Source organism: Sciurus carolinensis, chromosome 4 (genome assembly GCF_902686445.1).
Source record: "Sciurus carolinensis chromosome 4, mSciCar1.2, whole genome shotgun sequence".
Classification (NCBI taxonomy): domain Eukaryota; kingdom Metazoa; phylum Chordata; class Mammalia; order Rodentia; family Sciuridae; genus Sciurus; species Sciurus carolinensis.
In genome coordinates, this window is record NC_062216.1 from 158,557,799 (window position 1) to 158,574,409 (window position 16,611).

The 16,611-nt window shown below is 45.6% G+C and overlaps 1 protein-coding gene across 1 annotated transcript in view; it reads right to left on the reverse strand.

Annotated features, from left to right (window-relative positions):
* Window positions 1-16,611, reverse strand: part of Pah (phenylalanine hydroxylase) — a 68,607-nt gene that overhangs the window by 9,491 nt on the left and 42,505 nt on the right. The window contains exons 5-8 of the mRNA XM_047548521.1: window positions 7,185-7,252; window positions 3,537-3,733; window positions 1,440-1,575; window positions 412-481 (exon numbers count right to left, since the gene is read on the reverse strand). Of these exons, the coding sequence (XP_047404477.1) occupies window positions 412-481; window positions 1,440-1,575; window positions 3,537-3,733; window positions 7,185-7,252 (471 nt within the window). The remainder of the gene's footprint in view (window positions 1-411; window positions 482-1,439; window positions 1,576-3,536; window positions 3,734-7,184; window positions 7,253-16,611) is intronic.

The following is a 16,611-nucleotide window of genomic DNA, read 5'->3' on the forward strand; positions in this document are numbered from 1 at the left end:
TACATACACCAGTGACTGGTGGGTGTATTTGTATGAATATCCCTAAAGAGAATGAGAGTGGAAAAGTACTAGGATAATTGGAAGGAGGCAAGGTGATATCCACATGGGAAAGAAGACATTCATGGATGAAAAGGTTCTTAAACTACATCTGGTAGGATAAGTGAGCTAAGCAAATTTGAGCATGCATAATGTGATTTAGAAGATGAACAATTCACCCCAGATGAGGTACCTAAAATGAGTATTTTGCCAACTCCACAGACCCACACACGCTTCTCAGACAGAATCACAGGACTGGAACAGGTTTCCTCTCTAGCAAAGGATGTGAGGCCCTCCCCATAGCTTAGCTCACTTGAGAAATCGGGTCCCAACTTTATAACTAGAAGTTAAAAAGAAAAGACACCCATTCCTTACCTGGGAAAATTGGGCAAAGCTGCGATCTGAAAACAAGGGCACATGTCCCAAGAGCTCATGACAGATGTCACTGAAAGACAGAAAGTACACAGTTTGGAGGGAAGGAGGGTTAGACAAGGCCAAAATTCCTCTTTCCACATGATTAATGGGCAGGAAGAAGGGAAGTAGCTCATGTAGGCCAATGCCTTCACTCTTAGGATAAGTGATACACAGAATGTGGGCTCAGTTGAGAAATGGAAGAAGGGAAGGAAAGTAAGGATGAGGACAGGGCAGGACACAACAGCCAGGGGATCTAGGGGTACGTTGAGTGGGGTCAAGGGCAGACCATAAGAGCCTCTCATACATCTAGGTGAGCTGTGGGTCATGTACACTTTCCATTCCAAGTCTTCTTCTTGGTATTAACTTCTCTGGGAGACACAATATGCTTGGTTATTCCCAATGGGAAGTAAAAAATGTATGCATTGCTACTTTTCTCTTAGTCTGGAGAGCAACAGCAGTCAGGAAAGAAAGACTATGTAACACTTTCGGTACCACATCTATTAGGAACAGGTCTTTTCTGATTAGTAGCAAGGGATATTGTGGACAAGGAAAACCATTTGGGGCATCCTACTGATTCATTTAATTGGATAAATTACTGACAAAGGAGATGGCTAAATCCCAGGCAGGAAGCATAGTGGCCAGTCACTCTCTACCTCTAGCCAAGACACAATCTAGGCAAAGAACAACTGGAAGGATCTACGTGTGTATTCAGGAGGTTCATAGTTGAGATTTGAGAACTTGAATGGGACCTCCTGTTCCCACTGCCTGAATCCTTGGTTCACAGGATGCACACATCTGTATGTTCAAATTTGGTGGTTTTGGACATGGAAAATCCCAGAATAGATGAAATTCCCCATTACTATTGCCAACAAATAGTTCAGGTGATTAGTCCTATGGACCAGCCTGCAATGAACCTAAACCTTGTTCCTGAAGCAGAAATGAATGGGACCCACGGTGACTGGCAACAGACACTGGAGGACAGTACTCACGGTTCAGGGGTGTATACAGACTTGGATCCATGTCTGATGTACTGTGTGCAGTGGAACACTCGGAAGGCCAGGCCATTCAAGAAATCTCGAGAAGGCAGCAGGCCAGCCACTGGTCGGAGGCGGAAGCCAGTACAACCTGGGAAGCAAAGAGCAAGCACTCAAATCCCTTTGTGGAGCAGCCAGAGGGTCCTAAAGACCTTCACACAAGGAAGCAGTACATGCACCTGCCCTGGAACTTGTATTTTGATGCCAAGATGATTTGGCTTCACATCTCTAACTGACTGCTTTATAAATGGCTGATTTGGGTCAAGTAATCTCACATTTCTGAGCCTCAGTTTCCTCATCTGCAAAATGTTCATAGATAGTGATTAGGGATGGTCCAGGCATCACAAGAGTACTGAGTATAAAGTACTTAGCACAGAACTTAGTTCACTGGAAATACCTAGTAGATTTCACTTTCATTATTGCTTGTTAGAGTTGAGCACTTATTTCCTAATTCTTATCTTTCCAGAGTTGGAAGGGACTTTCCATTCTGTTTCCTAGAGGGAAGAGGATGGAAGGAGCACAGTTTCTCTGCTGGGCCTCACACAGTCCACCTCATGAGGAGCTGGTACTTGTCTGACTATATACAGTATTGGGGAAGAGGAAATGAAGGTTGTGACTTTAACCCTTCTCCTAAGGCTCCTTCTTTATCGACTGCCCACAGAGGAACACATTCTGGTCTACTCTTAGCTATGCACTGTGAATTGGCAGGCAAGTTTCTCTAACCAAGGAGTAAGATATGAGGAAGTCCAATACTGGATTGACTGTACCTCTATACCTGCATAGCTTTTCCTAAAACTGACATTGTGATCACCATCTCTCCAGGTCCTCTGTCTCTCAATTTGTTCCAAACTTAGAAGGAGAACAGGAATGACCTTGATAATGATAACAAGAAGAGCTAACGCCATACATGACCAGCCACATATCCGACACTGTTCTGAGGACTTTCCATGTGCTCGCTGATCCTTGCAATGACTCTGAGGTCGGTGCCATTATTATCCCCCTTTCTAGGGAGGGAAGCTGAGATACAGAGACTAAAGCTCCTATCACAAGCCACAGGCTATCTGACTTCAGAGTCTGGTCACTTAATTATAATTACATAATTTCCCAATGGATAGTATTGCTATTTTACTATTCTTGTCATTGGCTGAAGATGATAATTAGCTACAGAATGTCTTCGGGACCTCCTTGCCTCTTCCCTTGCGTCCACTGTATCTTCAGACTCTTCTCTTAACCTTAGAAGAAAAGACTCTCTAAACAGAAAGGTTCCCAGAGATCATCTAGCCCATCATGTCCCAGCCTCAACATCCCTCCCTGCCACCTAGTTTTCCTGGCTCCCTGTGCCTCAGTTTTCCAGCTCTGCACAGCTCACCTGCATAGAAAATTCTTTGTTGCTATAAACCCACACTTCTTCCTACCTTTTTCCTTCACCCTGCCTGGTCCATAGTAGGGGTTCGGTACATGTTAAGTTGATTGTTCTGTTTTGTTTGCCCTGGATGGACACCCTCTTTGCAGAAGGAAAAGCACCTCTGTCTCCTGGAAATGCTGGGCAGAGGCCCACTGCCCGGATAACATATTTACTGGGGGACCTGCTCAGAGGCAGTTCAGTCCAAATTCCCTGAGCGCCCACAGTAGGTGCAGAATTTTGTGGGCTGCTTTCATGTGCAACATCTTATTTCCCTCATGACATCCCTGCACAAAGGCTAAGGGCTGACACAGTCGCCACTGGACAGGTGGCAACGCTGAGACAGGTTTACCCAGCCAGAGAAAGTCAAGGGCAGGATTCATATCCGAGTCCCGGACCGCCCCACAAAGGGCATTTACCCAAAAACTGCAGCCATCTCATGAGAGGGAACCTGCAGCTTTGAGTATGGGCACCTGGAGCTTTGAGTATGAAAAAAAGGAAAAAAAAAAAAAAAAAACTGATCGGGGACAGATGTAGGACATTACTACAAATTTACTGACTCACACTCAACCTCCAGGTACCGCCCCTTCCCGCTCCTCTCCCCCAGCCCTCCCTGTCCCTCGGGACCTTTGACTTTAGTGTGGACTCACTCTGCAGGAACTGAGAGACATCTTCCAGCTGGGGAATGTTGTCTTCACGGAAGCCACAGTACTTTTCCAGAAGTGGGAAAATGTGATTGTACTCATAGCAAGCGTGGGTTTTATACAAGGACTTCAGGGTCTTGAACACGGTGCCCCACGTCTTCTTCTCTTCCTCCGTGTATTCCATCCGAGGGATGGGCTGCCCACTGGAACACAGGCATGAAACAGGTGTCTCCAGGGGGACCGAGCAGAGCAGACAGGGGGTGCAGGCCCAGCGACCAGGAGTCAGGCTCCAGGGTTCGAGGGCTGCCACAGCTGACTAGCTTCACAAGTTAGGTGAAAGAGAAAAATGCCACTTCCTGTTACAGAAACGTTTCAGTGTTGGTTTCCCGGGTGCAAGAGTCATTTGATTAAACAGTGACAGCTGCCCTTCCTTCGCTGCTGGCACTGGGGATTTGCTCTTACTGAGCAGGGTCCTTGGCTCTTCTGTCTCTCTGATTGTTTACCTTTAGGGGCCAGGCAGGTGGCCTACAGGTGTAAAGTAGCAGGTAGGGGTCATAAGGAGAAGAGGGCTGAGGCAATTCCAGACGTTTCCTCTTTCTAAACAAAGATACCTAAGTTCAGTTAAAGCAAGACAGCACCTTGTGTTATGGCAATCAAAGAATTAACCCTGCCGGCCAAGCTAGATTTGATAGGTGGGTCATGGGTCATGAGTTTCAAACTCCTTTCTTGAGTGGGTGTGCGCTTGCTGGATGTGGTGTATCTACTCCGGGGAAGTTTGGAAGGTATCTAAATACCTGCTAGGAGTCCACAATGTGTATATATACATATATACAGAATATATAGGTGTTTTGTCCATACAAATATATAATATATATAATGCATACGTGTATTGTGTCTTTTATTTTGAGTTTAAAAGAAAATTTCTAGATCAAGGGTAAAAATTAAGTAAACAGTGAGACAGACAGGTAAATAAATACATGCTGAGGTGTAAGATCCACTTACCTAGACCGAGCTTGACAAAGTACATACACTGGGCCCAGTGCTGGCACTGGGGATTTGCTCTTACTGAGCAGGGTCTAAAGGTACTGGGGAGGGAAGACCCAGACTTCTGGATTCAAACCAGGTCCCCAGGTGACTGATGCACACTTTAAGACTCTTTCGTTTGGAAGGCCCTGAGCTGTGTTCTGAACAGTAAAAATAAACGAAAACCAAACAAAGCCTGATCTCTAGGACCAGTGAGTTTCCTGGGCTGTGGCCCTGTTTCCCTCACAGGGGACACAGTCTAGGACAAAGTCAGACTGTTTACCCCAGAATTGTGGATCAGGCTCCAAATTTGGTCTCTCCTGCCCTTTCAAAATTGTAGCTCATCCAAGGACATTAAAATAAAGTCACTGTTATTTTCTACAGAAAGATGGGCAGGGATTAGGAGAAGAGGCATGGTTTTGCTTATGAATTAAAAGCAAGACAAACTCAGAGGATCTTGTGGGGACCAGGAAGGACTATCAAGGACATCAGGTGAGCCCCTCAGATTGCACCGTTATTTTAGAGCCAAGTGTTGGCACTTGGAGGGGAAAAAAATGGCTCCGGAAATGAACAGAAACTGGTTCAACACTTGGCTTGCCATTTCCTGAGCCGTGTGTGTCCTCAAGAAATTTAACGAACCTCTCTGAGTCTCAGTCTGTTCAACTGTTATACAGGCTAATAACAATAACTATCTGTAAGGTGTGGATAAGAATAAGTGAAATACTAAGTATAAAGTACCTAACATTGGTACTGACAAATAATAACCAGTAGATTGTTGATCATTATCATAATAACTGATTCTCATTTTAAAAGAAAGATATCTGATATTTCTTTTTTTTTCTTTTTCTTTTTTTTTTTTTTTTGTACCAGGAGCCACATCCCTTTTTATTATTTTTTTATTTTGAGACAGGGTCTTGCTCAGCTGCTTAGGGCCTCTCTAAATTGCTGAAGCTGGCTTTGAACTTGTGGTTCTCCTGCCTCAGTCTCCAGAGCCTCTGTGATTACAGGCATGTGCCATAATACCCTGATATTTCTGCAACAAATTTCAGGAGATGGTAACGTCCAAGGCACCAAGATGTCCCCCTGGTCCAGTTTTGCTGTTCCTGGGACCCAGCATCTGTTCCCTATTCTTTCAGTAAAGTGCCTACCTCCCTCTCAGTCTGTAAGGTTTGGGTAAAGAAGGCTCCATCCCCATTTTCAGAGGTGAGCGTGTGACCAGGCGTTGTCAATGAGAGTGTCCTGTTCCCCTGGTCACAGTGACTGACTGAGGGATAAACAAGTCTGAGTTAGAGCTAACGAGACTCAACTACAGAACTTTGACTTTGTTGGAGAGAGGTGGGACCTCTAACTGAGTTGAGGAGTCAGCTTAGAGGTACTAGGTCCATCTTCAGGAGAAATGAGGTCAATGCCTGCAAACAAGTCCAGTGCAAGTCCTGGTCCTGCCTGGGCCCAGCTGTCAGACACCCACAGAAGCATTGAGAATAACTTTGGAGATAAAATTAAAAGCCTGATTTTATCACCTATTAGTTATATGACCTTGGCAAGTTACTTGACCTTTTTAAGCCTCAGTTTCCTCATTTGAAAAATGTAAGTTATTACTAAGACTAAACAAAATAACATACACAAAGCATTTAGCAAAGCCCCAGAAACACTGTAAGGACCTTCGAATGTGACCTGTCCTTACAGTCTCTGAAGGAGTACTCTTGACTATGCCTGATATAAAGGGACAAAGGGGAGGACAGAGAAAACTCAGTCACCCTGTTCTGTGATTCCTGCTCAGCAGAAGCCATCTGACCAAGGGCTGCTGGGCTCTGGAGCCTTCTACTACCAAGAGTTGTTCAGAGAAGGTACTTTCCCCCATTTTCTCTAGATGTCTTTTCTTTTTTGTCGGGTAACTTGGCAGCCTGTGACCTCAGTGTACAAAGTCCCAGCATCTCCTTTATCTCACTGAGAATGATCAGAGCTGCTGAAGTACTGTTACCTCAGTACTCTGGCCACCTTTTGGGTTTCTTCCTGGGCATATCTATTCTCATTCTCTAAACTCAGGAATGGTACTGTCCCCCAAACACTAAGTTTACCGTGGTGGGATTTATGAAGCACACGAGGACTCAAAATAGCAAAAACCATTCTCTTCCCAACCACATTTTGATATTTGCATTCTCTTTTGGCTAAAGTTAGCCTAGGGGAGGGGCATTAAATCCTGAATAGAGAAAAAAAAAAACATTCTAAAATTGCCCTTCACAGCTGGGCGAGACCAGATAAAAGTGGAACAATCCTGGCCTCAAACCTCACAGGATTCATTACTTCAGCAAAGCCAGTTCCTTCTTGAATACAAACGATTCTCTTTTTTTTCCTTCTTCCCTGTTTCATTCAAGACTGAGACATTTTATAATGATTTCAGACATTGTGTAATTAAGCAACAAAGCTTGCGAGAGAGTTGGACCCAGCGCTGTGGGTAATTTTGTTTTGTCTGGTAGCAATTTTTTTTTTAACACGTGTTATTAAAGGGAGGGCCTAAACACGCACACACAAACACCACCATGCTCCTCGCTGGTATTTTCCAACCAAGAGCCGAGGAGATGTAGGTTGGAGGTATGCACATCTCCCTTTTCTGCAATAGGCAGGACTTACTGGCGGTAGTTGTAGGCAATGTCAGCAAACTGCTTCCTTCTTGCTCGGTACACAGGATCTTTAAAACCCTAGGGGAGAAGACACACTTGATCACTCAGGCCTTTGTAGGAAGAGACTTAGCATCTCTACAAATACCTTGAATGGGCGCTTGCATGGTGTGGCAGTGTGCTTTGTTTTTTCCTCTGATTATACCCTAAAAACCGAGTCTCATTAAATTTAGAGTGAGCTCTCTCACCAAACACTGTGAGTGACACGTTATCAGCAATACCTTCAATTTGGCAAGACCAACCCTGCCGTGGAATTCCGATGCCGACAGGTATATTCTGGTCTTAAAGAAATCTCATCCACAGCATTTCTCACTTCTGAACCTGCTAAGTCAGGCAAAGGGGGTAGGATAGACATTTGGGTTGAAGATCACAACATCCATCTTCATTCCTGGCCAATGGAGCATGTCCAGCACCGCTTCCTGACTTCTCCATAGGTCAACAGGTATGTGCTGACTGCTATAGCAATTTTTAAAGATACCATTTATTGAGTGCCCACTCTGTGCCAGTCTGTGTGTGCCAGGAGGTTATTGTATTTACAACTCTCACAACAAATTTGCCAGGTAGATTAATACTATTATCCCTTTCTTTCCAGAATAAACAGCAGCTCAGAGAAGTGAAGTCAGAACAAAGGCTAAGCCAGGACCCGGATCACTCAGTTCTGGGTTCTTTCCACTACACTCCAGTAACTTGCCAACTTTTACAACCTGGCGGGGGCTCAACCAACTGAGAAATCCATCTCAGGACATAAAAAGGATGATCATGGCTTCTCTGAGGCTGACTGGCAGGCAGTCTTTTTCAACGATTCCCAAGCAGCACATTTCCAAGTGAATAGAGGATGTGTGTGCTTCTGGTGTTTTGGGGCGTCCCGGTAGGCACATTCTGACTGGGCAGTGATCCCAACTGATCAGAAGGGCATTTTCCAGAAAGGTTTACTGACATCTGAATTTTGATACATCACCTCAGAACTCTGCTTTGTTCCTCCAAGCATTTCCCTGTGAGTTTCACCGTCAACCACTTTACCGTGGACCCTCCACATAACAGCATTAGTGAATTGAAAATCATGGCTTGTATCACAAAGCTCAGTATTTAAAGAAGTGTTTTTAAAAGAGAATTATTTCCCTGATTTTCAAATATTGCTGTTCTTTTATTCGCCTGATTGGTTGGCTGGGTATTTTTGTTGTTGTTGTTGTTGTTGTTGTTAGTTTATTTTTTGTATCTTGGTCAACCAATAATTCCAAAGAACCAATGTAGGCAATGAAATTTCTTCCAAGAATCTGTAATAGACGATCTGGCATACAGAAAGAACTACAGACACCTGCTGAAGGAAAGAAGGAGAGGGAGGGAGGGAAGGAGTTTCCTACTTTGTTAACAAGGGTGAATTTTGAGAAATTGAAAAATCCAACTACTTCATGGAAAAGTAAAGAAGAATACTATACATTTTTAAATGCCAAACCCAAATCGCAGTTACCAAAGTAAGTGACTATTGAGAAAAGATGTCATGGTGCTATAGTTTGGATCTCGAATGTCCCCCGATGATTCATGTGTTAAAGGTGGGGTCCCTAGCTGGGGGTATTATTGGTAGATAGTAGAAACTTTAGAAGGTAGGGCCTAGCTAGAAGAAGTAGTCACGAGAGTGTGTTCTTAAGGGGTATAGTTTGTCTCCAGCCCCTTCCCCTCTCATCACCCCCTCTGCTTCCTGACTGCCACAAGCTGAGCAGCCTTCCTCCACCAAGCCCTTCCACCAAGATGTCCTGCCTCACCAGAGGCTCAGAAACAATAGTGCTAAGTGACCGTGGCCTGAAACCTCTGAAACCATGAGCTGAAATAAATCTCTCTTTCTTTAAGCTGATTTTTCTCAGGCATTTTATCACAGCAATGGAAAACTGACTCTCACAAGGCATGGTTATTATAAGTATAATCCTTTTCTCTTCCCTGGAGCACTAACTGGTTTGGAAACATTAGTTACAGAGAGGGAAGCTTAGGAAACCGAGAACTTGAGACTTCTATTGGATATTCTACCATTGGGTAGAGATGAGTTGGTGTGGGATAATGTGGTAAGAAAATTTGGAATCATGATTTGAGTTCCAAGCAACATTAACATGCCTACAAGTAACTCATCTACTGGACTAAATCAAGAACACTTATTTGTCCACGTTAAAATAAACATTTAAATATACATTTAATATTTGCCATCCTTACCTTTCTGTCTTGACAGTGACTAGAAAACGTCATTTCTAGTCTCTAACTACAAAATGAACACCTTTGCCCCAGGCACCTTGGGGAACGTGTGTATAGTTTGATCTAGAAATGAGAACAATGAATCCCGCCTTTTGCTGAAGGGTCCTTAGCTGCAGACCCAGCACCTTCGTCAGGGTTTTCTGGTCCTGGCCAGGCTGGCAAGTTGAGATTTGAGAGCTAAGTGCAGGGACCAGGGAAGCAAGAGAAGAATTCCTTAATCAGTGGATTCCCACCTCACGCTGCGTCCAGGAATGGGTGCCCACGGCCACGTCTCTTTCCCATCTGTCTCTATGGTTGACCTGCAATGTGCTTTGGGGCCTAATGTTTGGCCACCTGTGAAAATAAAAGCTTAAAACAAGTTGTATGTCTAGCATCAACTATGTCAGAGGGAAAATATAAATATGTAAATGAAATGGTGGAAGAAATACACCAAACTCCAATTTAATGTTACTTGTAAGTAGTGGGGCAATGGGTAACCGTAACTGTTTTATTCTTCTACACTATTTGGGTTTTTGAAGTCTTCTACAATGAGTCTGAATTTTTCTTATAATTTGGAAATAAGACAAAATAATATTAAAAATCCATCTTAAGTCATCCTGTGGAAGTGGCAGGAGAGTCACGCATTGAGCTGTGTGAACACACCTACATAATATGCCACGCAGACTTTCTACATGAGAGGGTTGCAACCATGGTCTTTTCCAGATTTATGTTCTTATTAGCCTGCAAGGAGCCCCTGTCAGGCAGATTTCAGGGAGTTTTGCTCTCAGTTATCAGTGGTCAGAGAGATCTCTGGCCTTGAAGTCCAGCCTCTTGAGGAGTTGGGTTTGCATCTTTTGGCTATCAGGTGACCCCCTAGAGTCTCTGTGGCCATCCACATGAAATGCTTTCTAAATTAAGCTGCTGTTGGTGACGACGGATCACCCTCTCTCGATTTAGACTAATAGCAGCAATTTCGGTAGCACTGCATGTAATTTATTTATAATCACCCTGTCTCAATTAAGCTAATAGCAGCAATTTTGGTTGCACTGCATGTAACCAAGTATGTTTTGACAGGAAAAATAGATTATTAGTGAGGGAAAGGTGGCAATGAGGAGGGGAACCAGGGGGAAACAGAGAGAATCTGACAGGATGCAAAATCATAATATTGCCTGAAGTCTTCATATGGTCCCTTCCCTCAATTTCGGAATTTTTGTTACTTGAAGGAATGACTTTGGTGGGGTGATATTGGTGGGCAACTATATGGAAAATTCTTCAGAGAATTCTTCTAGGCTGAGCCATTTAGTTCATCTTTCTTGATATTATATCTGAGGTTAAACCCCAGAAATGCCATCTTTAGTTAAGTGAGGAGAAGAGCAGAAGTTTTGAAATCAGGCAGACTGACTTGGAATCAGAACTCATTCACTGATCAGAGCCTGGCCTCTAGTGTTGGTTGGTTTACCTCAGAGAGCCTTGGTTTCCTTATCAATAAAATGGGATTGTTAATCATAGGCACTCACAGGATCATGGGGGCTGGATCAGGTAATGGAGGTAGGGCATCAGGTAAGATCCTGAGCACAGAGTAGATACTCAAACTATGATACATTTGGGACAGGATGATGGAAATTCCAAACGCAGAGTGGGGCTGCTCGGCATGTACAAAGGGGATTCTCTGGGATGGGCTGTAGAGTCCCACTTCCCACCATGGGCTTTTCAAATGACACCAGCAGAATTCTCACCTTTCTATTTTCAGTTCATCTAGGCCAGTAATGAGAGGCTTCTCACGTTTCCTAAGTCCCATGCCACCTGGGAAGAATGTTACCCAGGGGATAAGGGTTTCAAACTGGTATTTACCAGATGCCTGCATTCCCACCCCGTAGTCACTGGCCAGAGGAGACCTGCAAACCAAAAGGAGGGGGAAATGCTGACCACGCCACTGCCCTTGCTCACTCTGGGTTGCTGACCCTGGTCACTACTGCTAAGATGGAGAAGCCTGTTCTGGAAAGGATTTGGGTACCTGGTTGGTCCAGTGAGTGGCCTGGGAGTCATTGATCCACTTCTCCCCAACTCTCTTCCTTGGTGTCCAGGAATCAGTTTCCGCCTCTTCTGCCTTCCAAACATCCCGCCACCGTCTTACGTCATTGTCATGGCTGCTCCTTCATTGAGGCCACTTTCCCTTCCTGCCAGGACTTCTGTGTCTGCTCTCCAAGTGATCTTTCACTGACCCTCCAAGTGGCTTCTCCAGGGCCCGCTTGCTCCCTACACTCTGGCCCAAGGGTCCCCCCTCCTTAAGAACCTTGAGTGACTTCTTGTTGCTTTGCAAATAAAGTCCAAAGTCCTTTGCCCAGTCCACCAGGCTTTATGTGATCTGGCCCCATCTATGTCCCCAACCTGATGCTGAGTCACTGCTGCCCTCCTCTGGGCTCCCAGTGGCCCTGGTCTTAACTCAATTCCTTAGACCTGCCACTCTTCCCTACATGAAGGTCTTCACACATGCTCTTGCCTCTGACTCGGATCTTCCCATCTTGATTTTCAGTCCCTCCTTTAGAGACCTTCTTCGATTTCCCAAAGTCGATTGGCTTCCCTCCACAACATCCGTGTCTCTCCTGGGATTATCATGCTTGTTAATTGCAACCAAACCCAGGACCTGTTTGTCTTCCTTACCACTTAATTGTCAGTGCAGAGCACACTTAAAATACTCCTGAATTGTAACTATCTTTTAATTTATCTTTTAATTTTTTACAGACTGCACTGTAACTATCAAGACAAGAATTTCGCAAAACTTAGTGATTTTGCAAAACAAAATTACCGTGTGTCCTTTCACTGTCCTCTTAGATCCTTCTTCCAGGCTCACTGTATGCTCTAGGAAAACATATTTACTACTTATCTTAAGACTCTTCAGAGTAGATGCTGACCTTTAGACAGAAAGTGGCAAAATATTTATTTTAGGGTGAAGTTGCAAATGATCTCTGTCTAGGAGAAAAAATTCATGCTGGTGACCGTGGCTTTGTTGCCCAGTGGACATTAGTCATCTGTGCGTCCCTCCTTGTGATCTGATCGAGTGTTCTGTTTCACGTTGACTATATATGCCTGGGTGTCTCATATCCTTCTTCCTACCATCTCTGTCATCTTGGCGGTTCCTCGTTAACGAGTCAAACAGATCATCCGCAGGTGTTCACCGTGTGCTCGTAGTTAGGTTGTTTTTAACGGTGGAAATTGCGCCCTGAGAGAGCGTCTCCTAAGAGTGTGACAGCCCGTGGCAACCCAGCTGGATGACGGGGAATCTGCTGGGGAGCAGGGAAACTCCAGACCCACACGCTGACAGATGAAAGGCAGCTGGAGGGACTTGAATGGAGATGTGGAACTGTGCACAGAAGCACGGTGAGGGGGCCGGTGTTTCTCCACCGGCAGCCCCTCAAGTGCCATCTTCACAGGACTGAAGCACAGGCACCAAGTAAGCTGGGTCTGAGGTTCAGATCTGAGTGGCAGAGGCTGGTGCTCCCCAAGATCTGTCCTGCCTCCTCCGTTCAGAGTGCATTGCTAGGTACTTGACCCATCTCCTCTGCCACAGGTCCTGGCCCCGTGGCTGAGTTCTACATGGTGGAATTCGAGTGGAGGGATGTGAGCTGTCTCCTGCATGGCCCATAAGAACCTCCCATGACTGATTCTCACTCCCTCTTTCTCCAGGTGCTGGAAGAAGAGCAAGGGCTCTGGGGAGTTGGAGAGGGCACGGCCATGAGGGTTGGTCTCTGCAGCCTCATGTAACTTCTCCACTGAGCTACACTGTGCATGCCTTTTTATTGGGTTAGGTTGTGGCAATTCGGGGTTGTTTGATAGGCAGTTAGTGTTAGAGGGCTCAACTCAGTTCTCCCTCTTTCTAGAAGGTCTTCCTAACCCTTTCCAGTCCATGGCGCCTGTAGAACGAGCAGCACACACTGACTTCTTAAACCAGGTCCGAGTTGTTATTTAACTAATCATCACCCAAACCACGTTCCATGGAATGGGTTTTCAAGGTACTGTTGCTAAGTATTCCATGGAAAGGGGTTTCCATGATTAAACACATAGGAAGAAACATGAGGATGAATGGGTTTCATTTTTGCAGAAATGACTGGTCTCTACAAAGCATCTTAAAATGGATCATGGAATACCGCATTTCTCGCTCTGATCATGGGATTTTGTCACAGACTACAGTTTGGGAAATAGGTATAAGACCCTTTTGCTGGTGTGTGTGCATCTTATGGCTCCTATGAGGTGACAGCTGTGAGGAAAGGAGGAGGGAATTCACTTTGACCTGATGCTCTGTGCTTAATGTGAAACACACCAGGGTGATGACCATCCCTGAGACACATGCAATCGGGGGCAAAGCTTAGACCTGGGAAGAGATACGAGGAAGCTTAGGCAGGGGGATGGAGAAGCTGGGCCTCAGAAGATGGGTTAAGGTTTGCCAACAGGGAAAGAACAGGTGGAACAATAAGGAAAAGTATCTCAGGGAAAGAGCCCAACATGGCCAGTTTGGGCAATGGAAATTAAATGAGACTTGAATTTTGCCCACCACGTTTACAGTAGCTATGCCAAGCCAGGCACAGTGGTGCACGCTTATAATCCCAGCAACTCAGGAGGCTGAGGTAGGAGGATTGCAAGTTTGAGGCTCAGTCTCAGCAACTTAGTGAGGCCCTAAGCAACTTAGCAAGACCCTATCCCAAAATTAAAATAAATAAATAAGGGCTGAGGATGTGACTCAGTGGCTAAGCACCCCTGAGTTCAATCCCCAGTACCAAACAAACAAACAAACAAAATACAGTGGCTATCCCAGTTCCCTCTGGCATCACAGTGACACACCGAGGCCCTCTGCTTCACACCTGGAAGCTGCTGGAGGGCAGGGGTCATGTGTATCAGTCACTTCAACCTCCTTTCATTTACCTGGCCTGGAACACAGTTCACATCCACGGGAGGCCCCAGGGCCCTTCCCAACCGAGATTTCTCATCAGAAGATGGGAAGCAGATCCCTCCCAGGCTGGTGACGGACATTTAAATTAAAAAACGCTGCCAAGCCTTCAGCACCAAGCCTGGCACGCAGCCTGCGCCCAGGAAATGTGAGCTATATTAACTTAATTAGTGTTTGTGGAAGGAAGAAGGGAAGGAGGAAAGGGGCAAGGAGAGAGGCTGACGGCAATGGGAGGCTGGGAGGCAGGAGGCACAAGGACGGGAAGAGTGAAGCACAGCCACCCGGCTCAGTCTCCCCCTTAGCTGAAGCCAGAAGGCAGCTGTCTCTCTTCCAGTAACAACCCTTCCTTTCCCTCATTTCTCAAAGCGACTATTTTGGAGGCCCTGATGTTAGATATTGGGTCAAAAATTAAGGCCCCTTGCCAAAGGCAGGCGGTCAGGGACGGGGGATCATGCTGGCTGTAAGGGCACAGAGCAGAACAGAGGGTCCTTTGGAGAACAGCCCCTTCTCTGCAGGCCGGTGACTGCTCCGCAGTTCACACGTTGAGGCCAGGCCTGTGGGGCCTGGAGGGTTGCGGAGAAGCACCCTGGAGGGTTTGCTCTGTGCTTGGCCCCAGTTCCCAGGACTTGATGAGAAATCCAAGGAACAGAGAGAGCCTGGCGCCTCCTCTTCGGGGGACTGTGTACCTGATAAGTTGTGTGTTTATGATAAAATTCATGACACTGAAAGGCCAGAGAGCTTGCGCTGGCGCAGAAAAAAGGATTCCAGACTATTAAGGTCAGTCCATCTGCCTCTGAGAGGACATGGAGACTCAGGGAAGGAGACGTCCCTCTCTCTGGACTGGCTTCCTCTCCTACTACCCCAAATGACCAGGGAGCGAGGTCAGCGAGAAGACTATAGGGACACAGGAAGACAGACAAACACCCCAGAGTGAAAACTCCTGATGGACTGGCTTCAAGTGGGACAGATCCCTTTCCTGAGAGGAGATCTCTGGAGATGCTGGAGTCCCAGATGGGGCCCATGGAAGAGGATGTCAAAACCTTGCCTGGGGTGGTCTTGGCCACCCGGGGCTCTAGAGTTGTGTGCATTCAACGTGGGTAGATGGATTGGGGAGTCCAAGTCCCTCCAGATTCACCTCTGGTTCTTGGACAGATAAACTAATTAAGTAGTATAGATTAGGAGTCTGAAATACAGTTTCTGCCTTCTGTTAAGGATAATTTAGTTTAACTTCACAGCTAAGATTCAAAGAAGCCACTGGAAGTTCACCTGAAGATGAACACACAGGACCTTCACTTCATGGTTAGTTAAACAGGGAAGACTGGAAACTTCCTCCAGACTCACTGTCGGGCGCTGCTTAGCACTGCATTAGTAGACATATATATTCATATATACTTCTATTAACATATTTGTACTAATTATAATAATTAATAAATTAGTTTCTTATATAAATATACTTCTATAGTTCTATGTAATATAATGTTATGTATTAACATATCTATTAATGCAATGCCATAATCCACAGGGGCACAGGAAGGACACTCAAATATAAATATTGATTATTTTAGGAGTGTGTGATAATAGGTGATTTTTTTTTTTCTCTCTTTGGCAGTCTGGGGAATAGGAGGCAATTCATCCTTGTTTTTGTTTTCAAATACTTTCTCATTTAAAAAAAAAAAAATCACACACAGAATAGTAGGAAGAGAAAAATAGAAACAACTGAGCTACAGGTGATCTTCCTGTTCTCCCGAATGCTTTCCTGTATTTTCAATCCACTACAAGGGGCTTATGATTTGAACTAGAGCAAGCATCAATCATTCACATTTGAAAAGGCCAGACTGCCCCCCAAAGAGTCCCTCCCCTTAGTGTCTGTGCTGGGCCTGGATTTCTGCCCCCAGCCAGGTCTTTGTCTCCAGGTGCTGTGAGTCCAAGCAGTGGCAGCTTGGTGGGGACCCTTTGGCAGGGACCCTGCAGAGGGCCTTTGCCCTCATCAGGCCTCCACACGTCAGGGAAATGGAGGCCTCTGCGTTGTTTGCTGAGAAGAGCCTTTGGGAAGAGCCAGCTCCTCCTGGATAGTCAGGACCCACAAGGTCCTGAGCAGAAAACACTCCCGATGGGAGGCAGATGCTCGCTGGCAGGGAGCCACATCAAGCCCTCCTGCTTGTAAACAGCTTCCGCGTCATTGAAGACCAGGGAGCCATGTGCCTGGCTATGAGTGGAGGGT